The sequence below is a fragment of the Elephas maximus genome, chromosome 7, assembly GCF_024166365.1.
Source record: "Elephas maximus indicus isolate mEleMax1 chromosome 7, mEleMax1 primary haplotype, whole genome shotgun sequence".
Lineage (NCBI taxonomy): Eukaryota > Metazoa > Chordata > Mammalia > Proboscidea > Elephantidae > Elephas > Elephas maximus.
The window spans coordinates 137,315,341-137,342,389 of record NC_064825.1 but is presented as its reverse complement, the minus strand read 5'-3'; the positions used below and the strand labels follow the sequence as shown (position 1 = coordinate 137,342,389).

Here is a 27,049-nt window from a genome sequence, read left to right as displayed (position 1 = left end):
GTAATGCTTTGTATACTGTTTATACCATTTATTAGGGCTCCTAGTGTTGTCCCTATTTTTCCTTCCATGATCTTTATCGTTTTACATTTTACATTTAGGTCTTCGATCCATTTTAAATTGGATTTTGTGCAGGGTGTGAGGAATGGGTCTTGTTTCATTTTTTTTTTGCAGATGTATATCCAGTTATGCCAGCACCATTTGTCAAAGAGACTGTCTTTTCTCCATTTAACTGACTTTGGTCCTTTGTCAAATGTCACCTGCTCATATGTGCATGGATTTATGTCTGGATTCACAATTCTGTTCCATTGGTCTATGTATCTGTTGTACCAGTAACAGGCTGTTTTGACTACTGTAGAGGTATGATACATTCAAAAATCAGGTAGTGTGAGGCCTCCCACTTTGTTCTTTTTCAGTAATGCTTTACTTATTCGGGGCCTCTTTCCCTTCCATATGAAGTTGGTTACTTGTTTCTCCATCTCATTAAAAAATGTCACTGGTATTTGGATTGGGATTCCATTGTATCCATAGATCACTTTGGGCAGAACAGACGTTTTTACTATGTTGAATCTTCCTATCCACGAGCAAGTATCTTTTTCCACTTATGTAGGTCTCTTTTGGTTTCTTGCAGTAGTGTCTTACAGTTTTCTTTGTATAGGCCTTTTACATCTCTGGTTAGATTTATTCCTAAGTATTTTATCTTCTTAGGGGCTATTGTAAATGGTATTGATTTGGTGATTTCCTCTTTATTGCTCTCTTTGTTGGTGTAGAGGAATCCAACTGATTTAGGTATGTTTATCTTGTATCCTGATACTCTGCTAAACTCTTCTATTAGTTTCAATAGTTTCCTTGAGAATTCTTTAGGTTTTTCTGTGCGTAAGATCATGTCATCTGCAAACAGAGATACTTTTACTTTTTCCTTGATGCCCTTTATTTCTCTATCTAACCTAATAACTCTGGCTAGGACCTCCAGCACAATGTTAAGTAAGAGTGGTGATAACGAGCATCCTTGTCTGGTTCCTGTTCTTAGTGGGAATGGTTTCAGTCTCTCTCTGTTTAGGATGATGTTGGCTGTTGGCTTTGTATAAATGCCCTTTATAATGTTTAGGAATTTTCCTTCCATTCCTATTTTGCTGAGAGTTTTTATCATGAATGGATGTTGGACTTCGTCAAATGCCTTTTCTGCAGCAATTGATAAGACCATGTGGTTTCTTGTCTTTTGTCTTATTTGTGTGGTGGATTACATTGATTGTTTTTCTAATGTTGAACCATCCCTGCATACCTGGTATGAATCCCACTTGGTTGTGATGAATTATTTTTTTGACATGTTGTTGAATTCTATTGGCTACAATTTTATTGACTTCATGAGGGATATTAGTCTGTAATTTTCTTTTTTTTGTGGAGTCTTTACCTGGTTTTGGTATCAGGGTTATGCTGGGTTCACAGAATGAGTTTGGTAGTATTCCATCCTTTTCTACGCTCTGAAATACCTTTAGTAGTAGTGGTGTTAACTCTTCTCTGAAAATTTGGTAGAATTCTCCAGTGAAGCCGTCAGGGCCAGGGCTTTTCTTTCTTGAGAGTTTTTTAATTACTTTTTCAATCCCTTCTTTTGTTATGGGTTTACTTCGTTGTTCTGCCTCTGTGTTAGTTTAGGTAGGTAGTGTGTTTCTAGAAATTTGTCCATCTCCTCTAGGTTTTCAAATTTGTTAAGAGTACAACTTTTTATACTACTCTGTTATGATTCTTTTAATTTCAGTTGGGTCTGCTGTGATATCACCCATCTCGTTTCTTATTCATGTTATTTGCTTTGTCTCCTGTTTTTCTTTCGTCAGTCTGGCCAGTGGTTTATGGGTTTTGTTAATTTTTTCAAAGAACCAGCTTTTGGTCTTGTTGACTCTTTCAATTGTTTTTCTGTCCTCTATTTCCTTTAATTCTGCTCTAATTTTTATTATTTGCTGCCTTCTGGTGCCTGTAAGGTTTCTTGTGTTGCTCTCTATTTGTTCAAGTTGTAGGGATAATTCTTTCATTTTGGCCCTTTCTTCTTTTTCTGTGTGTGCATTTATTGATATAAATTGACCTCTGAGCACTGCTTTTGCTGTGTCCCAAAGTTTCTGAGAGGGAGTGTTTTCATTCTCGTTGGATTCTATGAATTTTTTCATTCCGTCCTTAATTTGTTCTATAATCCAATTGTTTTTGAGCAAAGTGTTGTTCGGTTTCCACGGGTTTGATTTCTTTTCCCTGATTTTTCTGTTATTGACTTCTGGTTTTATGGCCTTATGGTCAGAGAAGGTGCTTTGTAGTATTTCGATGATCTGGATTCTGCTAAGGCTTGCTTTAGGGCCTAATACGTGGTCTATTGTAGAGAATGTTCCATGTGTGTTGGAAAAGAAAGTACACTTGGATGCTGTTGAGTGGGCTGTTCTGTATATGTCTATGAGGTCAAGTTGGTTAACTGTGGCATTTAGCTCTTCCGTGTCTTTATTGAGCTTCTTTCTGGATGTTCCGTCTTTCACTGAAAGTTGTGTACTTTTCAATGCTGTTAGAGTTCGTTTTATGTATCTTGAAGCCCTGTTGTTGGGTGCATAAATATTTAATATGGTAATATCCTCCTGGTATACTGTCCCTTTAATCATTATACAGTGTACTTCCTTATCCTTTGTGGTAGATTTAAGTTTGAAGTCTGTTTTGTCAGAAATTAGTGTAGCCACTCCTGCTCTTTTCTGATTGTTGTTGACTTGATATATTTTTTTCCATCCTTTGATTTTTAGTATGTATCTTTAAGTCTAAGGTCTGTCTCTTGTAGGCAGCATACAGACGGATCGTGTTTTTTAATCCATTCTGCAATTCTCTCTCTATTGGTGCATTTAGTCCATTTACACTCAGCATGATTATAGATACGCGTTTAGTGCTGTCATTTTGATGCCTTTTTTTGTTTGTTGTTGAAAGTTTCATTTTTCCACTTATTTTTTTGTGCTGAGTATTTCTTCTTTGTAAATCTTACGTTCCTCTTTTTCATTGCAGTTGATTTTGTTTTTCCTGAGTCTTTATGTTTTTCTTGTTTTTTATTTTGATGTGTAGGTTAGTCTTCTTTTACCCCTATTTTTCTAATTTTAAACCTAACTTGTATCTCCCAGTATCACCTTGATTTCTACTCCATATGGAAGATCTGTGCCTACTTTATTTAGTCCTTCTTTATTGATTAAATGTTGTTATCTTTTATATAATGACATCACTGATTCCCTGTTTCGAGCACTTGTTTGTTTTATCTTGATTTGTTTTTGTAATTTGCCTATCTGGGTTGATGTTCCGTCCTGCGTTCTAGTGTTGGGTTAGTATCTGATATTACTGACGTTCTAACCAGAGAATTCCCTTTAGTATTTCTTGTAGTTTTGGTTTGGTCTTTGCAAATTCCCTAAGCTTCCGTTTATCTGGAAATATCTTAATTTCGCCTCCATATTTGAGAGACAGTTTTGCTGGATATATGATTCTTGGCTGGCAATTTTCTCCTCCAATGCTTTATATATGTCATCCCATTGCCTTCTTGCCTGCATGGTTTCTGCCGAGTAGTCCGAACTTATTCTTATTGATTCTCTTTTGTAGGTGACTTTTTGCTTAACCCTGGCCGCACTTAAAATTTTCTCTTTATCTTTGGTTTTGGCAAGTTTGATTATAATGTCTTGGTGACTTTCTTTTGGGATCTACCTTGTATGGGCTTCGATGAGGGTCTTGGATAGATATCCTTTCATCTTTCACGATGTCTGGGAAGTTTTCTGCCAAGAAATCTTCAACAATTCTCTCTGTATTTTCTGTTACCCCTCCCTGTTCTGGTATTCAAATCATTTGCAAGTTATTCTTCTTAATTCTTTTCATCTTCTTAACAAAGTTTTTTATAAAGCAGACATTTTTAATTTTGGCTATCAGCATTTTTACTGGGATGTCTGGGTGCAGATCTCTTTGCATTTATCCTAATGGAAATTCATGCAGCTTCTTAGATGTGTAATGTTTTTCACCAAATTTGGGAAGTTTTCAGCCATTATTTCTTGGAATACTTTTTCTTTCTTTCTCCCTTTCATCCCCTCAGGTACTCTCATTATGTGTACATTGGTCGGCTTAATGATGCCCACATTTCTCTGAGGCCCTGTTCGTTGTTTGTTCCTTTGTTGTCAATTCCTTAACTTGCATAAACTCTATCAACCTACCTTCTAATTTGCTGATTCTTTCTTCTGCCAGTTCAACTGTATTGTTGAGCTTCTCCAGTGAGTTTTTCGTTTAAGTTACAGTATTTTTTAACTCCAGAATTCCCATTTGGCTATTTTTTTTATCATTTCTATCTCTTGATTTTCTCTCTTGGATGACACATTGTCATCAAGCCTTCCTTTATCTTTTTGAGTGCAGTTTCCTTCTGTTCTTTGACCATATTTATAATGGCTGCTTTAGAAGTCTTTGTTAAATCCAACATCTGGGCCTTCAAATAGGCAGTTGCTGTTGCCTGCTTTTCTCCCTCTTCTTGTTTTTGTTGCTGTTTGCTTGTTTATTTGTTTAGTAACTTAGCTGGACTACTTTAGTGAAGGCACTGGGTGGAGTCAGTAGCTTCTGGTCTCTCAGCCTGTCTCTCCCAACGTGGTATATACACCCTACAAGTGAGCTGGAGTGAGGGTGAGTGGGGCTCCAATATTCTAGGCTTGTCACACCTGGGGTACAGCCTCCATCTTGTGAATAGGAGCTGAGTGGATGAAGGGAGCTCCCAGTCTTTCAGCCACAGTTGCCAGGAATTTAGCCTCCACAATTCAGAGCTGACGGAGATGAGAAATGCTGGTGGTTTCCCCATTCCGTAAGACACCGTGTCTCTAGACTAGAATCTGAGGGGAGAGGGTGTCCCATTTTCCTGCTCAGGAACCCCAGAGTAGATCTTCCTTTATGCTGAGCTTGGGGGGAAGGTGGAGGGGCAGGTTGCAGTTCAAATATCACAGACTCTCACCGTTCTTGCTGAGATTCAATAGGTAATCTTAAGCAAATGTTACCTTTTTGCTGCATGACTTCAAGACAATTTACAGAGACTTTATTGTATTTTTTATGTTTTTCACCAATTATGGTTGTTTCTCTGGGAAGTGGGTCCACGGAGCTTCTCACACTGCCATCCTGGAAGTGGAAGCCAAAAATTTTAATTTTGATGAAGTCCATTGTTAGGGGTTGTGACTTTGGTTTAATGTCAAGGGTTGGTTGGCTGTACTTAGGTGAGTCTACTGCTAAACTCTCTATTCTGTAACAGATCTACGGGTCTCTCCTCCCACAACTACCTCGCTGTCTTCATTACTGTAGCTATATGTTGTTGTTGTTAGGTGCCGTCAAGTCAGTTCCCACTCATAGAAACCCCATGTACAACAGAACAAAACACTGCCTGGTCCTGCACCATCCTCACAATCGTTACTATGTTGGAGGCCATTGTTGCAGACACTGTGTCATCCATCTCACTGAGGGCCTTCCTTTTTTTTTTTTGCTGACCGTCTACCTTACCAAGCATGATGTCCTTCACCAAGGGCTGGTCCCTCCTGACAACATGTCTGATGTAAGCGAGACAAAGTCTCACTATCCTTCCTTCTAAGGAGCATTCTGGTTGTACTTCTTCCCAGACAGGATTTGTTCATTAACTTCTGGCACTCCATGGTATATTCGGTATTCTTCGTCCACACCACAATTCAAAGGTATCACTTCTTCTTCGGTCTTCCTTATTCATTGTCCAACTTGCATATGCATATGAGGCAACTGAAAACACCATGGCTTGGGTCAGGTGCACCTTAGTCCTCAAAGCAACATCTTTGCTTTTTAATACTTTGAAGAGGTCCTTTGCAGCAGATTTGCCCAATGCAATGTGTCATTTGATTTCTTGACTGCTGCTTCCATGGGCATTGACTGTGGATCCAAGTAAAATGAAATCCTTGACAACTTCAATCTTTTCTCCATTTATCATGATGTTGCTCATTGGTCCAGTTGTGAGGATTTCTGTTTTATGTTAAGGTATAATCCATACTGAAGGCTGTAGTCTTTCATATTCAGTAGTAAATGCTTCAAGTCCTCTTCACTTTCAGCAAGCAAGGTTGTGCCATCTGCATATCACAGGATGTTAATGAGTCTTCCTCCAATCCTGATGCCCCATTCTTCTTCATACAGTTTGGCTTCTTGAATTATCTGCTCAGCACACAGATTGAATAAGTATGGTGAAATGATGCAAACGTGATGCACATCTTTTCTGATTTTAAAACATGCCGTATCTCCTTGTTCTGTTCCAACGACTGACTCTTGGCCTAAGTCAGGTTCCTTATGAGCACAATTAAATGTTCTAGAATTCTCATTCTTCACAATGTTATCCATAATTTGTTATGATCAAATGTCAAATTCCTTTGCATAGTCAATAAAACACAAGTAAACATCTTTCTGTTATTCTCTGCTTTCAGCCAAGATCTATCTGACATCAGCAATGATATCCCTGGTTCCACGTCCTCTTCTGAATCCAGCTTGAATTTCTGGCAGTTCCCTGTCGGTGTACTGCACCAACTGTTTTTGAATTATCTTCAGCATAATTTTACTTGCTTGAGATATTAATGATATTGTTTGATAATTTCCACACTCTGTTGGATCACCTTCCTTTGGAATGGGCATGAATATTGATCTCTTCCAGTTGGCTGACCAGGTAGCTTTGTTCCAAATTTCTTGACATAGACACGTGAGCACTTCCAGAGTTGCATCCGTTTGTCGAAACATTTCAATTGGTATGCCATCAATTCCTGGAGCCTTGTTTTTTGCCAACACCTTTAGTGAAAACTGCGTTTCTTCCCTCAGTGCCATCGGTTCCTGATCATATGCTACCTCCTGAAATGACTGAATGTTGACCAATTCTTTTTGGTACAGTGTATTCCTTCCATCTTCTTCTGATTCTTCCTTTGCCATTCAATATTTTGCTCATAGAATCCTTCAATACTGCAACTGGAGGCTTGTATTTTTTCTTCAGTTCTTTCAGCTTTAGAAATGCCTGGAGTGTTCTTCCCTTTTGGTTTTCTAACTCCAGGTCTTTGCGCATGTCATTAGAATACTCTACTTTGTCTTCTCAAGTTGCCCTTTGAAATCTCCATTTCTTTCTTTTGCTTTAGCTATTCTACATTCAAGAGAAAGTTTCTGAGTCTCTCCTGACTTCCAGTTTGGTCTTTTCTTCCTTTTCTGTCTTTTTAAGGGCCTTTGTTTTTTTTCATGTATGCTATCTTTGATGTCATCCCACAACTTGTCTGGTCTTTGGTCTCTAGTGTTCAGCGCATTAAATCCATTCTTCAGATGGTCTCTAAATTCAGGTGGGATATACTCAAAGTTATACTTTGGCTTTCATGGACTTGTTTTAATTTTCTTCAGCTTTTTCCACTTGAACTTGCATATGAACAATGGATGGCCTGTTCCCCAGTAGGACCATGGCCTTGCTCTGACTGATGATATTGAGCTTCTCCATCACCTCTTTCCACAGATGTAGTCAATTTGATTCCTGTGTGTTCCACTGGGTAAGGTCCACGTGTACAGTCGCCGTTTATATTGTTGAAAAAAAGAGGTATCTGCAGTGGATAAGTTGTTGGTCTTGCAAAACTCTATCATGTGATCTCCGGTGTTGTTTCTATCACCAAGGCCATATTTTCCAACTGCAGCATCAAGATGCATTGAAAATTACTGGCGACTGGAATGGGAAACCTGGAAACAAAATAACTATGTAGCTAGTCTTAAAATCGCACAGGGCATTTCCTCTTACTGTTTTAAAACGCTTTGGCTATCCTATTTCCTTTGCCTTTCCACATGTATTTCAGAAGGAGCTTGTCTGTATCTACAAAGAATTCTGCTAGGATTCAGATAGGAGTTACATTAAACCTATAGACCAGTTTGGGAAGAAGTGACATCTTTACCAGGTTGAGTCTTACAATCCATAAGCACAGTGTGTATCTCTATTTATTTAGGTCTTCTCTGGTTGCTTTCATCAGCATTTTCTAGTTTTCAGCATACATATCTTGTACATGTTTTGTTATAGTAACACCTAGGTACTTCATTGTTTTGACACAATTATAAATGGTACATCCATGCAGTCTAAACTTCCTAAGGAAACAAATCCCCTCTTACTAGTTCTTTCTCCTACAATATTTCTGAGTCTCACCTATGAGACATTTCAGGAGAGCTTTAAGATCACTCTGTTTTTACAAAAATATCCTATTGGTTTTTCCACATTAAATCTATACATGAACTAGACAATTTTGGAAGATTTAGTTTTTCCATCCAAGAACACATGATGTCTTCCCAATTAAATTTTCTTTTGTATCTTCTGATAACTAACCAGACTAGTACCTATGCTAAAATAAGAAGACCTCATTAAGCATCTATTAAATTAGTTTTAAAATGAAAATATCCAACAGTAAGAGACAAGACTGGTATGTTCGTTCACACATTAAAATTAGCACACACTTTCGAAAGTTACACGGCAATATGTATCAAAATCAGTGAAAATGTTCATTCCTTTTGCAACAGTTAGGGACTCAGGATAAGAAAACATTTCAAAAGACACAAAAAGCTCTATATATGAATAAATTCCGTACAGTGTTTTTATGGGATAATGTCAAAAAATGCAAAGTATAATAAAAACCCAAAACCCACAGAGTAGTGTAGAGTGCAGAGGAGTAGAGTCGAACAGAACGGAACAGAACACGTCCTATCGGAACCAAACTTAGGGCTGTCGAGTTGACTCTGACTCACAGTGACCCTGCAGGACAGAGCAGAGCTGCCCCACAGGGTCTCCAAGGCTGTAACTTTATGGAAGCAGGCTGCCACATCTTTCTCCCATGGAGCTGCTGGTGGGTTTGAACTGCTGACCTTTCAGTTAGCAGCTGAGCACTTCAACCATTGTGCCACCAGGGCTCCTATGGTGTGTTACAGCCACAATAAAAAGCTTGTGTATTTAGTTTTTGGGTTAAGATGGTGACACTACAGGAGTTTTTATGATTTAAGATGTTTCTTTAGTGTTCTTTCAGCAACAATTTAAGGGCTCATCACATGCACCCTCCGAGGCACTGGCTCTCGTCTTATTGTCTGAATAACAGAAACCTGGACAAGAAAGGTGGGGACTCTAAGGACCGGTGAGCAGGGGCATGCTGCCAGCACAGGAACAACACAGCCCTGGACAGGAGTGAGGACAGGAGGGGAGGACAGGAGGAGGGGGGACAGGAAGGGGGGGACAGGGGGAGGGGGGAGAGGAGGAGGGGGGACAGGAGATAGGGGGATGGGGGAGACAGGAGGACGGGGGACAGGAGGAAGGGGGACAGGAGGAGGGGGGACAGGAGAAGGGGGATGGGGAAGCGGGGACAGGAGATGGGGGGACGGGGAGACAGGAGGAGGGGGGACAGGAGGAAGGGGGACAGGAAGAGGGGGGACAGGAGGAGGGGGACGGGGGAGCAGGGACAGGAGGAGCGGGGACAGGGGGAGCGGGGACAGGAGAAGCAAGGAGGCAGAGGCTGAGAAGCGGGGCAGGGGCTCCCTCAGCAGGCTCTAACCCCGTGGAGCGCTGAGGTTGCCGTCTGACAACTTACTAAGGTCATGTCGTCACAGCAGGCAGCACAGGTACAGGAGGCAGCGTGAGGATTCAGGATCCCGTCCTGAAATGGAAAACCACGGTCCGTCAGGAAGTCATCCTTCAGTGTGGACCGCTTGATACCAGAAATTTCAATGAGTTTCCACCTATCTATCATTCACGTAGATAAAAGATTCTGAGAAACAAAGTACACTAATTTCCAGAACGTTCTCTTCCTCACATCTGTCTTTTCTCTGATGCCGTTATTGATGGCATAGCCTAACACTTTCCTTCTAGGATGCCAAAAGATCCTGAATTAAACAGGAAACAGGAACAATAAGGACTCTTTTTTATGAGTAAACAGAAAGTTACAGTCTCTCCTGCAGGAACTATTACCTTGACACTACTGAGATGCGCCACTCGCCCCATTCCTCTTTTTCATTCTGTATTTAAGCTCCCCTTCCCCCTGTGTCCTTTGTAGGGAGAGGCTCTAGGCGCTTATGCTCACCCCTACCCCCCAGTCCTCAGAACAGTCCTGTGACAGATACCATCCTCACCTGCCCACCAGAAGGACCAGGACATGAGAGTCAGGACAGTAAGGGACTTGCCCCAGGTCCCACAGGCAGCACGTGGGGATGCAGACCCAGCAGATCTGGCTCTAGTCTGCTCCTCACTGCGGGGCTGGTGGCCTCAGAAGGCCCCGGAGGCCTGTCCTTCCACCTACCCACGTGCTGAGACACTACCTGAATGAGGCACTGCAGTGGTCTTCCTGCGTAGCGGATGCTTCTTTTCCAGTCTTTACTGCTAGCTCTTCCCGCCATGGCTTCGAACTCTGTCGGGCTGTACCAGTTCTCTCCCTGCTTGATGCAACGCCCCCGGCCCCCTGAAATGGCATGTGTGACAATCAGAATGAAATCTCCTGTCGTTTCATAAACTGAAGGCCAGTACGCTTGCTAACGCCAGGGTGGTCTTCTCGTGAACCCTCCTCGCCTCTCTACCTCCTTGCTGGCCCCTCCTCGCCTGCTCTCTGTCAGGGGTCTGGTGACCTCCCCACTCCCATGGCTGAACCCCGACAGGCCATCCGCAACCAACTCCCCACCTTGGATCCATGTGTGAGGACTGTGCTCCCCCTGCCATTGGGCATCGTCGCCTCCTGTACCTCAGACTCAAGCTGGAACCATAACATTTGCTCTGCTTCCAGAACACCCTGCCCGCCAGTGGCCAACCTGACCAGTCCTCCCTGCCCCTCTGCTGCTTCTCTCAGCCCACAGGTCACCTCACATCCTTAACTTTGCTCCTAAACAGTCCTCAAACCCGTGCCTGCCCCATCTCTCCCCACATCCTCAGCTCTAGGACAGAGGTACAGTGAGCTACTTCCATCTCTTGTCTTTTTAACTACTCTCACATACCATTACTGTCCTACTTTGCCCCACACTCATCGAGGGGATTACAGAAAGGGACAGACCATTGAGTGAAAAGGAGTGGAGGCTCTATGCTGGCTGTGAAGGCCAACCTGGTGAGCCCTACACCCTCCCTGAGCTGAGCCCCATCACCTGAGCCAAGACCTTACCTGAGGTGAGCCCTGTCACCTGAGCCATGTACCCTTGCCTGAGCCACGTACCCTCGCCTGAGCCATGTACCCTTGCCTGAGCCATGCACCCTCACCTGAGCTGTGCACCCTCACCTGATCCATGCACCCTCACCTGAGCTGTGCACCCTCACCTGAGCCGAGCCTGCTCTTGTATAGCGTGCCGCTGATGTTCCGGCACCTCACAGGGAGCTCGCTGTCATACACCGAGGGGTCCCAGTTATACTTGGTCCCACCTTTTTCTTGGCCAGGGGCTAGAGGGGTTGGAGGAGATTGCGGACCTTGGACAAAAAGAGCATTTTGAAAATAAGAAACACTGGCTGCATCTGCAACTAGAGAAGTACAATAAACTCAGTTTGAGTCCAATAATAGGTTCCCAAAGATGTGCACAAATAATTCCAACTTAGCCACGCTGTTCCCTTTAGTTTGGGGCAAAGCCCCATCTTCTCTGCCTAAATTAAAAATATTTGTTGATATTCCAAGATTACAAAAAAAAAAAAATCCCCAGAATAAATTATGCCCCCTTGCAAGTGTGCTCTGCTCCAGGGGCCAGGAGGAGACAGCGATACACTACCTGGGGTGAGAGGGGCCGCCGGTCCCTTCAGCCCGGTGGTCTCGACAATGCTCCCGTCTGTGTGGACAACAATCAGGGTGGCCTTCTCAGTGTTCAGACTATCCCCGATCTGAAGGGCCGTCCTGCCTGACTGCAGAAGAAAGGACGCTTCTTTAAAGTCACAAGTGCCAGTCCTGGGGGCACACAGGTTCATGCGGCAGGACATGGAGCCCACAGCATGGACCCCTTAAGTGTTCGCCTCCAAGAAGGGAACGTTTGTCCAAGTGTCACAGCCCTTTCAAAGATGTCTCTGAATGATTTACACGCAGAGCCAAGAACAAGAGAATACGCAGTCTGCAGTCCTGAGCAGCGTGCTCACCTCCATTTATAAAGAAATCTAAAGGCCAAACGTGTTCCACAAACAAGCCCCCAAACAGGAAAACCCAACTTCACTTTCTCCCTTAGCGGCTCCTGCAAGGTCCTGGGTCTCAGGGAGGGTTTCTGAGAGACCAGATGGACCATCAGGGCCACAGTCCAGTCCAGGGCTCCCTTCACATCCCCACATCCCATCAGGAGTCCTTCCACAGACGCGCCAGGGCTGGGCCTCACGGTACGCTGCTCACACACAACCCCCACGGGCCGAGGGTCTCTGTGACAGCTGCGACTCCCTCTGGTTTGCCCTGCACTTGCCCTGTGAATCAGCTAAGCTCCCTACCAGCAATGCCATTGGGGTCATCGAGCAAACTTGAGCCCAAAAGCCTCGTTCACACAGCTGTGGGGTACACCAGATGGCCTCCAAAGCCCTGTCCAAATCCCACATTCTGGGTTCTCTAACACTTGCATTTAGAAGAATAAAATGAACCATATGAGAGGTAAAGTGAGAGGACCACCTCTTCCTACATCTTCAAATGCCAGCTTCATGTGGGTCCAGAATATATAAAGATTTCCTACAAATCAACAATAAAAAGATGAATGGGCCAATTTTTAAAATGGGTAAATGGCTTCAACAGGCACTTCACAAAATACAAAGATACATGAATGGCCCATAAATATGTAAACAGGTACCTAACATTAGTCACAAAGAAATGAAAACTAAAATTATAATGAAATGCTACTTCACACCCACTAGAATGGCTAAAATAAAACAAAATGAATGTTGGCAAGCACCCAGAGCAACTGGAGCTCTTACTTACGGCTGAGGAAGGGCTGCTGGGCAGCGCCTTACAGTGTTAAGCACACAGATACTCTACGACCCATCCACTGCGCTCTTGGGAATTAACCCAGGAGAAACGAAAACATACGTCTACAGAGAGCCTTAGAATTCACATAAATCTCATAACCCTCAAAACCTGGAAACAATTCAAATATTCATCAGCAGAACAGATAAACGAAATGCGATATAGTCTTCAATGGAACGTTACTCAGCAATAAAAAGAAACAACTACCGATGTGCTCACAAACGTGGGTTGATCTCAGAACACACGATGAGTGAAAGAAGCTAGACACAAAACAGGACATACTGTATGGTTCCGCTTATATAACTCCAAGAACACAACAAAATTAACCTATGTTGATACAAGTCAAAAAGTGACAAGCGGCGTGAGGGAATTTTCTGCAGCGGTGGATGCGTTCTGTCTTGTTTCTGCTCGTGGTTACAAGGGCACAAACAACTGTCGAACCTCATCAAACTAAACACTTAACAATCAGGGGAAGTGAGTAGTTTATTGTGACGTCTAGGGAAGCTACACGTGTGCGCATGAATACACACATGCACATGTACACACACACACGAACACACACACGTACACACACAGACGCACATGCACACGCGCACATGCACAAACGTGCATGTGGGCACACACGTACACGCACATGCATACACGCGTGCATGCACACACACGTGGCACACACAACATGCACACACGTGCACACACATGTGCCCAGCATCTGTGCTCACCAAGACAGCATGACGCTGTTATGGACTGAACTGGATACCCCCAAAATATGCGTTAGAATCCTCACCCCTGTGAGCTGGAATCAACTCGATGCCAATGGGTTTGGTTTTTTGGGGTTCATACCTGTGGATGAAGCCCTGGTGGTTAAGAGTTCAGCTGCTAGCCAAAAAGGTCGGCAGTTCAAATCCACCAGCTGCTCCTTGGAAATCCTATGGGGCAGTTCTACTCCGCTCTATAAGGTTGCCATGAGTTGGAATCAACTCAACGGCCAACAGGCTTGGTTTTTGATTTTATACTTGTGAATGAGTTGTCCCAAACCCACTCGGGAGCAGGGTTTTCTTTGTTATGTTAACAAAGCGACATTAACGTAAGATGTATTTTACGCCAACCACTTTTTGAAATATAAATGAGTAGATTAGGCATAAAAGGCGGACACGGGAAAGACAGACACTATCTGAAGGTGATGCAGGCAGACCGGTCCACAACCCCAGAACTCCAGGGACGGCTGGTTAGAGAAGCTGAGAAAAGGATCTTCCCCCAAAGCCAACAGACAGACAGCCTTCCCCTAGAATTCAGATTTCTGGCCTCCTGACCGTGACAAAGTGTTCACTAAAGCACCCACTCGTGGTGTTCCTGTTACGGCAAAGCTGGAAGAACACGACATCAGTGGGTCTCCTCCAGGACTCATGGCCCTGTGAACAAGGTGAGAAGGCAGAGCCAGACCCCCAGACACGAGGGGATTTGGGGGTCACAGAGCATCTGACCCGGCAGGAACTCACTGCCCTTGGGTTGGTTACCCCATGTTTGGGCACCACGAGGCCACCTGGTGATGACAGGAGAGGTACTGTCCTGGCCACAGGGTTCGGAGGCCCTTCCAGCTCCTCCACGTGTCTGTCCCCATCCAGGAGCCACATGCACTTTCCTTCCCCAGGGAACAATGCGACGGACAGTCTTTGGCCAAATCTGAACGTCGATCAGGCCTCCAAGTATAGCTCCGCCTTAGCTGACTGCCTCCTTCAAGCCCAGCAGAGAAGGCTCCAGAAGCAAAGAGCCCTGGGCTCTGCCAGGTGCCACCAGGCCAAGCTGTGGTGAGGAGCTGACACACGCATTTCACTGCACCCTTCTGGGTCTCTCCAGGGGGACGAGGACCCACCACCCCGAGTCGGTGCTAAGAAGCCACAGGGTTAAACCCTAGGGTGCATCTTACCAGAACGTGTCCTGAGATCGAGGCCGCATTTGCCACTGATGTCGTGAAGACGTTGTCAGCAGAAGCACCCACGTTGGCCACCGTCACTGTGGTCACCTCTGCAACAGAACACACCCAACTGAGTATGCGATCAAAGCCAGCAAACAGCTGCACCCACAGGCACAAGGAGCAAAGCTTCGGCTGCAGGCTGTGTGCCTTCAATGGCAAAAACCCCAGCGCTCTTACCAACAACAGCAGTCACCTCCCACACTGAAATCTAAGTGACCTATGCTTCCAGGAGGAAGACAGGACTCCCTTCCCCAACAAGGGTGGGCGGGAGCAGCTGTCTGCACTGCCCCCAAGGACCCACAAGCTCCGCTAACCGCCACTTTCTCTCTCCTTCCCTAAAAATCCCATAACTGCAGCCCACGAACCCTACAGGTGAGCTGAGTGTCTCACCACTCAGCTCTGGACAAGAACCAACAGCAGCCCTGGTATTGAGCGCCTACTCCCACATGCCCAGTGGGACACCTGGACTTGCTCATTAGGTCAACTCCAGCATGCCCCCTGCCCCTCACTCCCCACCAGGCCCTGCCTCTCTTGCCCTCCTCCCTGGACAGGGAAGGGAGTGGCCACCCCCACCTCACCTCCCACCATGCTCTGTCACGCTTCATGCTCCAGAGGCACCGGATGGCTCAGCCGCCAGGGTCCCACACAGACACAGCTCCAGCCTCCCTCACCTGCAGTACCCACTCCTCATGCTTCCACCACTGGGCTCAGGCCCCTTTGGGAAGCCTTTCCTCGAGCCTCTAAGCCAATCTTGTAGAATGCTCTGTGCCTACAAGGGCCTCTGGCACAGAGCAGGTGGTCAAAACACAAATTGACTGAATCTGTACATGCTATTAACCCAACACTCACCAAACCACGCTGAAACTATCTGTCGGCCTGTCTGGCTCCAAACCCAGATGCAGGTGCCAGGGAGCCGGGGTTCCCACTAGCTCAACCCCCCAACGGCCAGCACCAAGCTCCAGCCTACGGCATGGCCAGACTCAAGGGAGCAATGGTGGAGTGGTGGGCGCAGTCTGAACGCAAAGTCACGTCTAAGGACAGCTCGCACCACCGCTGTTTCCAGGTAAGGAGATCTCCGGCAGGCAATGCCCTCAGAGTTACTCACACCTGGGAGTTATGTGACCCAGTGCTTCAGCAGAGCCCCAAACCCTTCACTCATGGTCACGAGGGCTCCTCACCAGGCTCCACACAGACCGGACGTACTAGGGCAGGTCAGGCACACTGCAGGGCTGAGCAAATGTCCACCAGGGCACACGCTAACCTACACTTGCTCGGCTTCATCCCAGGGCCAGGACCAAAGGCCACGGTCCAGCTCAGCCCACAGGGTCAGGACCGCGGGCCACCGTCCAGCTCTTGAGCTAGCTGAGCTCCCAATGAGGACAGAACCTCCGGGACAGCAGCTGGCCAGGTGGCACACTCCCAAGAGGGTGAACGCAGCTGAAGTGCCCACGAACACACTGGAAGGGGTGCGATGCTCCCTAGGGGAGTTCATGGTGGGGAAGGAGGCAGCTCCTCAGGGTGTGCGGGGTCCCACCTGAACTGCCCTTAGCCCTTAGGGCGTTCTGGGTTACCAGTGATGAGCCCACACCCCCTCACTCACCCTCGGGCTCCCCTAGGGGAGGACCCACACCCGACCCTCCTGTCACCACCACCCAGGATGCATGGACCACAGGATAGGTAGGGCAGAAGCCTCGTGTTGAGAAGGTTCCAGAACAAGCAGAAAGTGAGGAGTAGGGTAGGAGGCCCAGAGCTGGGATACAAGGAGAAGGGTGTAGGAAGCAGGTGTGCAGGCAGGACAGTATGGGCTGGTTGTGCAGCACAGGTGTGCAGGCAGGACAGTATGGGCTGGTTGTGCAGCGCAGGTGTGCAGGCAGGACAGTATGGGCTGGTTGTGCAGCGCAGGTGTGCAGGCAGGACAGTATGGGCTGGTTGTGCAGGGCAGACGTGCAGGCAGGACAGTATGGGCTGGTTGTGCGTGCAGGTGTGCAGGCAGGTGTGTGGGGCAAGGCCGGGTGGGCCGGTCACTGGAGACAGGCGTGCGGACAAGAGGGGATTGAGAGGGTTGTGCCAGGCAGGACAGGGCCGGGCTGATCACATGGGACAGGTGTGTGGAGCAGGTGTGAACAAGAGGGGGCAAGGCCTGTCATGAGAGGCTGGTTGTGTGGGACAGGGGTGCAGGCAGAAGGGGGCGGGGCTCATCACAAAGGACAGGTGTGCAGGCGGGCAGGGTCAGGGCTGGTCATGTGAGATTGGTGTGCAGACAGGCGTGCAGGGCAAGTGTGCAGGCTGGGCTGGTCACTCGAGGCAGGCGTGTGGACAGGTGTGCTGAGCAGGTGCGCAGGCAGAAGTGGGCGGGGCTTGTCCCGCAGGACAGGTGTGTGGGACAGGTGTGCAGGCAGGCAGGCAGGCAGGCGAGGCGGTCCTGGTCACGCGAGACAGGTGTGCGGACCTGGCCACGCAGGAAGCGGGCACGCGAGCGGCACTTGCCTGCGAAGGCGGCGGCGGCGGCGGCCTCGTCGGGGCCGGGCAGGGCCTCGGCGCCCATGTCCATGTGCCCGGGCTCGGCTGCCATCACCGCCACGGCCGTCACACGCCGCGTCTCACGCTCCGCCTCCGAGTCCCCGTCCTCCTCCGAGTCCGCGTCCCTGCTGAGCACCGGCTGCTCCGCCTCGCCCCCCGCCGCGGCCGCGGCCGCCGCAGCCACAGCGGCCGCGGCCGCCACCGCCGCCGCCTCGGCCAGGCCCAGCTGCTTCGCCGCGGACTCCGAGTCCTCCATCCGGACGCCGCCGAGCACGCCCGAAGGCGCCCGCCGAGCCGCGCCCGAGGCCGCGCGGAGCCCGAAGCGGGGCCGCCCGAAGCGGGGCCGCCCGAAGCCGCCCGCCTAGCCGGGCCGAGCCCGTCCGAAGCGCCCCGCCCGAGCCGGGCCGAAGCGGCACCAGGCCGCCGCCGAGCAGAGCCGAGGCCGCCCGAAGCCGCCCGCCGAGTCGGCCCGAGGACACCCCCGAGTCGAGCCGAGGCCGCCCGACGCCGCCCGAAGCCGCCCGCCGAGTCGGCCGGAGAACGCCCCCGAGTCGAGCCGAGGCCGCCCGAAGCCGCCCGCCGAGTCGGCCCGAGGACACCCCCGAGTCGAGCCGAGGCCGCCCGACGCCGCCCGAAGCCGCCCGCCCAGTCGGCCCGAGGACACCACCGAGTCGAGCCGAGGCCGCCCGAGGCCGCCCGAAGCCGCCCGCCGAGTCGGCCGGAGAACGCCCCCGAGTCGAGCCGAGGCCGCCCGAAGCCGCCCGCCGAGTCGAGCCCAGCCGGCCCGAGGACACCCGCCGAGCCCAGACTAGGCAGCCCGAAGCGCCCGGGCCGAACAGGGGCCGAATCGACACGAAGCCACCAAGCCGAGTCGAGGCCGCCCGAACAGGTGCCGAGCCGGCACGAAGAGACCCAGCGGATTCTCCAGAACCGAGAAGAGCCGAAGCTCCCCGAGGCGAGAAGCCGAGTCAGTCCGAGTTGGTCCGAGGTCGCACGACAGTTTCCGAGCGGCTCTGCGCGGACCTTTCTCAGGGCCTAGGAGGCTGGGTCGGCTACCGACCCAGGCCGACAGCCTCAACCGGCTCCGGGGTAGGCGCTCGCCGACCTCCGACACAGCTCGGCCTCGCAAAGAGAATCCTGCGCCAAAGGCTTCGCCCGTCCCCGCCGCGAGCGGGGCCCGAGTCCGCCCGAGGCCGAGCCGAGCCGAGCTCAGCCGAATGTTCCCGAGCCCGAAACCCCCACCCCGAGCCTCGGCTCTCCGCCTCCTCCTGTCCGAAAGTGCCCGAGCGCTGCCGGACGGACTTCTCGGGCCTCGGCCCCGGTTCGGCTGTCAGCTCCTGAGACGCCGCTCGGCCGGGCCCCTTCGGGAGCAGAAGCGAAAATGGCCGAAGGGCCGCGAACGGCGCGGGGCCCAGAGGCTGCCGGGATCGCGGCGGACTCGGCGGGCGGGGGCGGGGCAAGATGGCGGGCCCCAGGCGAGGTGAGCTGCCGGCGGCGGTCCTGGCGGCGTCTCCCCGGGACCGTGGCTCGACGGGGTTGGCCTCTTGGGGTGCGGTGCTGCCCCAGCCGGTGGTCGGTGCTGGCGGCGCGGAGGGGGCCGCGCGTGCACAGGCCCTGAGGCCGGCAGGCTGGGGGGCGCCTGGGGCCCCGCGGGCGGCGCGGCCGTGACCTGGAGGGGTCCCCGAGGCTGGGTGCGGGTCCTTCCTGGGGCTGAGAAGTCCGGGTGCGGCCTGTCCCGGAGGGGTCCCCGAGGCTGGGTGCGGGTCCTTCCTGGGGCTGAGAAGTCCGGGTGCGGCCTGTCCCGGAGGGGTCCCCGAGGCTGGGTGCGGGTCCTTCCTGGGGCTGAGAAGTCCTGGTGCGGCCGTGACCTGGAGGGGTCCCCGAGGCTGGGTGCGGGTCCTTCCTGGGGCTGAGAAGTCCTGGTGCGGCCTGTCCCGGAGGGGTCCCCGAGGCTGGGTGCGGGTCCTTCCTGGGGCTGAGAAGTCCTGGTGCGGCCGTGACCTGGAGAGGTCCCCGAGGCTGGGTGCGGGTCCTTCCTGGGGCTGAGAAGTCCTGGTGCGGCCGTGACCTGGAGGGGTCCCCGAGGCTGGGTGCGGGTCCTTCCTGGGGCTGAGAAGTCCTGGTGCGGCCGTGACCTGGAGGGGTCCCCGAGGCTGGGTGCGGGTCCTTCCTGGGGCTGAGAAGTCCTGGTGCGGCCGTGACCTGGAGGGGTCCCCGAGGCTGGGTGCGGGTCCCTCCTGGGGCTGAGAAGTCCTGGTGCGGCCGTGACCTGGAGGGGTCCCCGAGGCTGGGTGCGGGTCCCTCCTGGGGCTGAGAAGTCCTGGTGCGGCCGTGACCTGGAGGGGTCCCCGAGGCTGGGTGCGGGTCCTTCCTGGGGCTGAGAAGTCCTGGTGCGGCCGTGACCTGGAGGGGTCCCCGAGGCTGGGTGCGGGTCCTTCCTGGGGCTGAGAAGTCCGGGTGCGGCCTGTCCCGGAGGGGTCCCCGAGGCTGGGTGGGGGTTCTTCCTGGGGCTGAGAAGTCCAGGTGCGGCCGTGACCTGGAGGGGTCTCCGAGGCTGAGTGCAGGTTCTTCCTGGGGTTGGGAAGTCCGGGTGCGATTTCGCTCCTGGGGCTACCGTACAGCGCAGTGTGTTCACAACCGTGCAGTCGCAGTACCGACTCTGCCGGAACATTTTCCTTTCTGAAAGTAAGCCCTGTGCCTGCAAAGCAGTCACTCCCCCAGCCCCTGGCAGCCGGCCATAACTGCTTTCTGTCTGTGGACGGGTCTCTTCTGGATTTTTTCATCTAAAGGGAGTCACGCAGTATTTGTCCATTGGTGTCTGGCTTCTCCATCAGCATAATGTCTTCAGGGTCCGTCCTCGCTGTGGTGTGTTTCAGAGCTTCAGTCCTTTTCGTGGCCGAGTGGTACTCCATCGTGCATTTATACCACATTGCCATTCTCGGTTGATGGACATCTGGGTGGTTTCCACTTTGGGGCCGTTATGAACAACACTGTAGTGAACGTTTGTGTCCAGGTTTTTGTGTTCTGGGCACGTTTTCCTTCCTCTCGGACATACATACATACTTAGGAGTGGAATCGCTAGGTGGTCTGCGCTCTGTTGTCAACCCTGGTCTCCTTTACAGCCCTGACCACACAGCCTGGAAAAGCCTCTATTCCTGTGTGCAGACCTTTTGTAACTAAATATTAAAAACCCCGGGGGTGGGGTGGCTGTGTTACTGTAGCCTCCTAGTCATTAACATCCCTTCCAGGATTCACTCAGTCCAACCAAAGCCCAACTTCAATAGCTCGGCCATCGTGCACTGAAATTACGTGGTGTGAAGAGATTGAAGAGAAAGGAGTTAAAGTAAAAGAAGCCATTCTGTGATGTCTGTGCATTTGACTCAGAACTGGCTGGACCCAGGCTAGGTTGGTTTGTTTACTTTCATTTGGTAAAAAATTAAGTTGATGCCAGAACAGAGATCTCTTCACACAGCTCAGGAAAAAAATTGGTTCTTTTTTACTTCCACGTCTAACTTGTGTTCTGACGTACCTGTTCATGGCGACATTATTACACTAACTCACTGACAGAACAGTGTCACTTTCTCAGAGCCAAGGCTGTTCAGTCCCAGCGAGCTGCAGAAGGTCTGGGGTTGTTAGAACAGCCTGTCTGATTGTAGCTACCCATTAAATTAATTAAAGCCCTGTATCACTTAAGACTTTTATAGCGTTCTTTTTTTTTTCCCCCTGAGACACTTAATCTATAACAACAGGCAACTAGCAAATACATGTTTCCAAAGCTGACATTCAAGGGAAGGATCAGAAGGGAGGAAAACCCCAATTAAAGTGAAATCGACCGAAATAATGACAGGTATCTAGGCAGCCGAGTTCAGCCAGGGCCCAGAAAAGAACAGATCGGGTTTAAAGAGCGCCCAGCCTGTAACATGACACGTTTATAAGTGACCCTCACCAGGCTTTCTGCAGTCAGCATCTGCCACTGCTCCTAGAAACAGAGTCCCGGATCCCTGCTGTGAATGCCCTGTGCTCTCTGACTTCAGGCCCGAGAAGGCATGGAACTTTCCTGTGACGCTTCCCAGACTCACCAAGGCCAGGAGTGTCTTCCGCCCTCCTTGGGGGTTGTGGAGACGTGGAGCAGAGGAGAGGACAGGACTGGGCCCAAGCCACCTTCCTGCCTGCTGCCAAGCGGTACAGCTGGAGCGTCTCTTCCCCCATACAGCTTTTTGCCACATTCCAGCTCTGTATTGATCTGCGTACACAGATGGAAGTGTGCACTTACCACAGACGTGCAGCCAGTGTGAGCCTCTTTTGAGACAGGAAATTTGACCCAAATCACCTACCATCCAAGGATGATCGAGGTGTCTTCAAATGCTAAACCGTCTGATGGGGAGAAACGCTCCCCTCACAACTCCAGAGTCGCCCCAAGAGGAGGAAAAGTTAACACTGCTATAGGAGTCGAAGTATGTCCAAGAGGTTGCAAGATTAAAAAAACTAATTGCTGCTTTAGGAAATTCTAATTTTTGGAAGGATATTTAGAGCTGTGAATAACATTCCATCGGAAAGCAAACGTGTATTATCTGTTATGAAAAAACACTTGTTATATACACAGATCATAAAAGGCTTTCATCTGATCGTATGTGTGGGGCAAACATGCAGAAACCCGACTGTGGGGAAGCGGTGGGGAAGCTGATGGCGGGGCAGGAGGCAGGGGCCCCCCTCTGATCCTCCCAGGATCACCTGTGTAATCCCAGTGCCCTTGCAGCTGCCTCCAGCCTCAGGCCTGGGCCTAGGAAGCGGAGGTGGGAATGTGCGCCTGGAGGCCACTGGGAGGCTGCTCCAGCAGGTGTTCTTTCTGTAACTGAGATGAGCAGCTGGATCTCAAGTCAGTGTTGACACGCGTCCCTGCAGGCTCGCTACCTCACTGACTGACACTTTCTCTTGCAGGGAACGCCTCCTACACCGTGGTATCCTTCTGCTGGTCCCATCCCAGCTTCTCCAGCTTGGCACCCCCAGTCTGCTTCTGCTTTCTCCCCCTCCCCCAACTTCCATGCCTCTGAGAGCCATTCTGCGTCTGGGGGGAGGGAGCTCACGAACAGATTAAGAGTTGGTATAGCCCCCCCAAGAGGGCGGGTGCCATCTCCATCACCCACTGGGGACACTGGCTGGGCACTGTACCCTGAACAGGAAGACCATGTCCCCCGCCAGCCCCCCAATGCAGGGAGATAAAAGCCCACCTTTTGTTAGAGGGCCGTAGACCCATTTTAGCATCAGTGTGGTGTGCGTACACTCTGATGAGCTTGGGAAGGTGCTGCTGCTTCTCCCTAACTGGTAACTGGAGGATGAGGTCAGGTGGAGCCACTAGAGGAAGTGCCAGCTGAGGGGAGGGCTCTGCCGACTGAGATGGGCAGGCAGTCCTGGTCTAAATGATCACCGCGTATGGGTGTGAGTGTGTGTGTATGTGTGTGAGAGAGAGGGTGTGAAGTCCCTCCAGGGCAGGGCACCCCCTGGGGTGGGGTCATTCCTCATTGTCAGGCACCCTCTGCTGGAGGGGTGGTGGCAGCCAGCCCTGGCACCAACCAGGAACTCTGGGTTTGGCCATGGGCCCAGGTAGGCCCGGAGCCGGCTGCACGGTGCAGGGTCTCCATGCCCACCTGTGGGTGCAGATGTGTTAGAGCCTGGCTGGACTTATAGGTGGGAGGACCTGGGCAGGTACGCCGGGTGGGTTAGCCCCTAGGACCTGAGCATCCTTGACCACCCACAGCTCTCATCAGTGCCCCTGCAGATGGTCTTCTGTCTCAGTGGAGTGTGTCACACCTTCTATTTCCTGGCCACGCTGCTGCTGCTGGTCTACAAAAGTAGGTTGTGGGCTAGGAGGGGGGCCAGGTGCTGGCCACTGCACAACATGACAGACGTCCCCATCTGTGCCCTGCTCCAGGTCAGGTGTTCAGCTACCCTCAGCCTCACCTGATCCTTGATCTGGCTCTGCTGCTGGCAACGGGTGTACTGGAAGCTGCAGGGCTGTACTTTGGTGAGTCCATGTGAAAACCCTGAGTACAGGAACAGAGGCTATTTCACACCATCCAAGCCTTTTGGTACCAATCACCTCATTGTGTGACTCTTAGAGAGGTTTCTGGTTCATCTTCTTAGCCGGACGCTTTGCAGCCTTCCTAGACAGTGTCCTGAAGCATTAATTAGTTCGCCCAGAAGTTTTTCCAAGAGATGGAGTATAATGGTGTCATCCTTGGGGAAGGACTCTTGGTGTTTCCTGTAAAAGTCACTGAGTATCAGGACTGAGACGACAGGAACCCAGCTGAGCAGTGAAGTCTAGAGTTCCAGGACATGCACTTGTCCCACCCCACGTCCTCCACCCCCAAGCAGTCTGGGGGAGGGGGGCTTGGAGAGTTGTGTTCACAGGCTTTCCATGCCCCTGACGGGACCTGGGGCAGCCGGAGCCTGCGGGATGGGCAGGCACCAAGCCCAGGACGCAGAATGTAACCAAACTCACTCCACGCCTTCCTGGCTCCCACAGCTGTGGGGCCGCGGTGCCTGGGCTAAGCCCTTGTTTTTGCCTTTCCCCATTGCTGTCCTCTGCACGGCGTACACGCACCTCCCACTTGTAAGCCAGTCAAGCTCTGCACAAGGTCTCCTCAGGTGTGTCTTGGAAATGCCCTGCCCTTGTGAAAGGTGACAGTTCCAACAACAGCAGGCACTTCCAGGGCACGTGCCAGCCTCACGGGTGACACACTTCAACTCCTTCAACCCTCTCCATACCCCCCATTTACAGCGAGGAAACTGAGGCACAGGGAAGTTAGCACCTGTCCCACCCCTTATTGTCCCAACCCCAGGCCCCACCGTATGAGTGAGCTCAAGGCTGGTATTGCTCTTACAGACACCCCCGAGGCAGGAGTTTCAACACAATCTGGTGGGAACTGGCATCCCCAGAGGTGGAAAGCTGGGAGGAGGCAAAGCTGCCATTTGACAGGGGCTGTACCGGTGTCGGGCCCCACTCGGTGGGGAGAGTGTAATCCGCTCCTGGGTGACAGAGGAGGAGATGGTGCCTTCCTTAGGGGCTGTCTGGGCACCTGACACCTGACCCTTCCCCACCACACCAGCCTCAGACTCTCCCTGGTCCCCCAGGGTCAGCTGGTGATGGGTATGTCCCATGACTGACCTGTGTGTTTGTAAAACATGCTATTGTTTTTTAATAAGTACGCATGAAATCGTCCAGAACTGGCCTTAGCCCAAAGTAAAATATTTTTGGAAATTTCAGCAAAATCCCTCCAATTCTCTGTGAGTTAGGAAAAAGCAAGAATGCAACCGGATTTGTTTTTAGAAAATCACACACCCTCCCCATGCCCCTGACCCTTCAAGGGCTGAGACCTGCATTCTGGCTTCAGGGTCTCTTCGTCCTCCTGAGGGAACAAGCTCCTTCCTGCTTTGCACTCTCTGACACTTGTGTCCCACTTGAATCCTCTAGCCCTGGGTCCACCCTGTGTGACCATGTGAGTCCCCTCTTGGAGCCTCAGTTTCCTTCTCTCTAAAATGGGTGTTATGGTTGTACCTATCCGGACAAGGTGTGGTTAGAAAAATGAAAAAAAAACAGTGGGCTGGTGGTAACCCGCCTTTGCCCTGGGGTAGTGCCCGGTGTCCAGCCCCACGCCCATGCCTCTGCTCTGCTCCCCAGGCACCAAAGGCAACCTGACAGAGGCAGAGGGGCCGCTGGCGGTGAGCCTGCTCCTGACTGGAGGCACTGCCCTCATCTCCACCTACTTCCTGTGCTGGCAGACCCTGGTGCTGCGGGCAGACGCAGCCTTGGGTGCCACGCGCCTGGCACTCCACAGCCTTGAGGCCATCCTGCAGGTGGTCACCATAGCTGCCTTCGTCAGCTAGATGGCAGGCCTGTGTCTGCATCGCTCCCCCAGACCCCCCAGCAGCCCACCCGCTCCCAAGAAGAGCTTCCTTCTACCCCACCTGGCCATCCAGCCGTCACTGCCTCTGGAACTGAATGGGAAGGACATTTTTCCCTATTGATTTGCCATATTTTCGTATGGCCCTTTACTGATTTTTTTTTTTTTTGGTGGGGGGGTGGAGCAGAAACCAGGCAGAGCACATGTTGGGGACTTGGGTATTGGGGATGGCCAGTAGGGAGGGTCAGGGACTTCCCGGTGATGGACACCCCACTGGTCACTGTCCGTGGGGAACTGAAGGACATCACTCGTTTCCTGTCCTGATGCTGAGAATCTGCTCAGGCGGAGGCCCATGCCGGCCGCCGAGGCTGAGGGAGAGGATGGAGTGTTGTCAGGATGAGGTAAAGGCAGGGCCTGCAGGCTGCGCCAACACCCGGGTGGGCACTTCCCAGACCAACGGGCAGCAAGGATGGGCACACTTCTCCCCCTCGGGCCCCTCTGCGCATCTCTAATTCTGTGCCTCTCCACGCTCGCCCTAATTTGCAGCTCCAGTTTTGAGGCCCGTTTACTCAGAGTTGCCAGACCCAGCCAGGCACGGGGTCAGAGCCAACGTCCCCCCCCCAACCCCGGAGAAGGTGCTGTGCCTCTGTTGGGGGCACTGGGACAAGGCTGATTCAGGTCCTTGGGTGCCAGGTGGGTGGACATCTGCTCATGCTCAGCCCAGCTTGGAGCAGTGGCAGCATGCTCTTCTTCCCAAAACAGAGAGAAATGCAAAACTCCATGCAGTTTTAACCACAGCCTCAATGCCTATCCTTTCCCCCTGGGAAATTCTGAAAAAAATGCTGGTCTCAAGAGATGAAGGTGGAGAGTGGAGGCAGTTAGCACCAAGCACAGCTCTCCGTGGCCCGGGATGACCAGAGGGAGAGCTAGCTGCTTGGGCACCCAGGGCTTCCCGACGGAATTTCTGACTCTAGACTGGTGAGCATCAGTACCGTTCATTCTTAGTACTGGACCAGCGATGTCTCTGTGAGTTTCCCATTCGAAGCCTTACTGCAGGTGCTCCTTAAAAAGTGTGGAGCTAACCTTTCCTAGTCTCTTTCCTTTGTCGTTTCTATTGTGAGCCTTCTCCGTTTGCAATAACGTTGTATTTGGATATCTGGATATTTTCTCTTCCTCGAGTATTTTTAAATAAAGAAACGTTTGTACCTCCTGAATTGCTCCTAAGTAAGGCTGCACCTCCCGGCCTGGCCACACACCCAGCCCCAGGAGCAGCACTTCCCCCACCTGGCTGCAGGGCCAGGCCTCCCACCCTGTGTCCACCTGGGGTGGCCTCTGCCAGTAGCAGCGTCCTTGGGTCACCTTTGCTGCTTTGCCCTTCCTGTGGGAGCAAGTGTGGCCTGGGGTCTCTCTACCACCTGCCTCCTGCCATGCTGCCTGGGGTGTGCCCCAGGGACCCTGTCCACCTGTGGAGACCACATGATTGCTGCTTCCCACACCATCTGTGTGCCCGCTCAGTGGAGGGAGCAGGAAGTGTCAGGTGTACGGGAGCACCTCCTCCCTCTTGCCCTGTAGCTGGGGTTCTCACCACCCTGGCTGTTGGGGGCATCCCCACCACTTGGCTGGCTCTGGGTGGGCGTGGTGGTGCTCCAAGGGTGCTCTTTGCGTTCCCGCAGACCCGGGCGAGCTTGGAGACTTCG

General features: G+C 51.2%; 2 protein-coding genes across 8 annotated transcripts in view; one reads left to right on the top strand and one right to left on the bottom strand.

Moving 5' to 3' along the window:
- The window catches only part of DEAF1 (DEAF1 transcription factor), a 66,656-nt gene extending 48,934 nt beyond the window's left edge, over window positions 1-17,722 (bottom strand). Inside the window, exons 1-6 of one of the 2 annotated variants that reach the window (XM_049892957.1) lie at window positions 17,419-17,722; window positions 14,884-14,981; window positions 11,743-11,872; window positions 11,303-11,449; window positions 10,324-10,463; window positions 9,600-9,665 (exon numbers count right to left, since the gene is read on the bottom strand). In XM_049892957.1, coding sequence (XP_049748914.1) covers window positions 9,600-9,665; window positions 10,324-10,463; window positions 11,303-11,449; window positions 11,743-11,872; window positions 14,884-14,981; window positions 17,419-17,707 — 870 coding nt within the window. In that variant the 5' untranslated portion in view covers window positions 17,708-17,722. The remainder of the gene's footprint in view (window positions 1-9,599; window positions 9,666-10,323; window positions 10,464-11,302; window positions 11,450-11,742; window positions 11,873-14,883; window positions 14,982-17,418) is intronic. The other variant, XM_049892958.1, reaches the window with a different exon arrangement.
- Window positions 17,723-18,473: 751 nt separating this feature from the next.
- TMEM80 (transmembrane protein 80) lies at window positions 18,474-26,593 on the top strand. 6 transcript variants are annotated; one of them, XM_049892960.1, is made up of 5 exons: window positions 18,474-18,931; window positions 22,390-22,409; window positions 23,207-23,300; window positions 23,355-23,473; window positions 25,130-26,593. In XM_049892960.1, exons 1-5 carry the CDS (start codon window positions 18,669-18,671, stop codon window positions 25,333-25,335), a joined length of 702 nt encoding a protein of 233 aa, XP_049748917.1. In that variant the 5' UTR covers window positions 18,474-18,668; the 3' UTR covers window positions 25,336-26,593. The 6 variants fall into 6 exon arrangements, with proteins under 6 accessions (XP_049748917.1, XP_049748919.1, XP_049748918.1 ...); XM_049892961.1 differs by lacking the exon at window positions 22,390-22,409 and having other exon boundaries at window positions 18,765-18,931; window positions 23,381-23,473; XM_049892965.1 differs by having other exon boundaries at window positions 18,901-18,931; window positions 20,700-23,300; window positions 23,381-23,473.
- The last annotated feature ends 456 nt before the right edge of the window (window positions 26,594-27,049 follow it).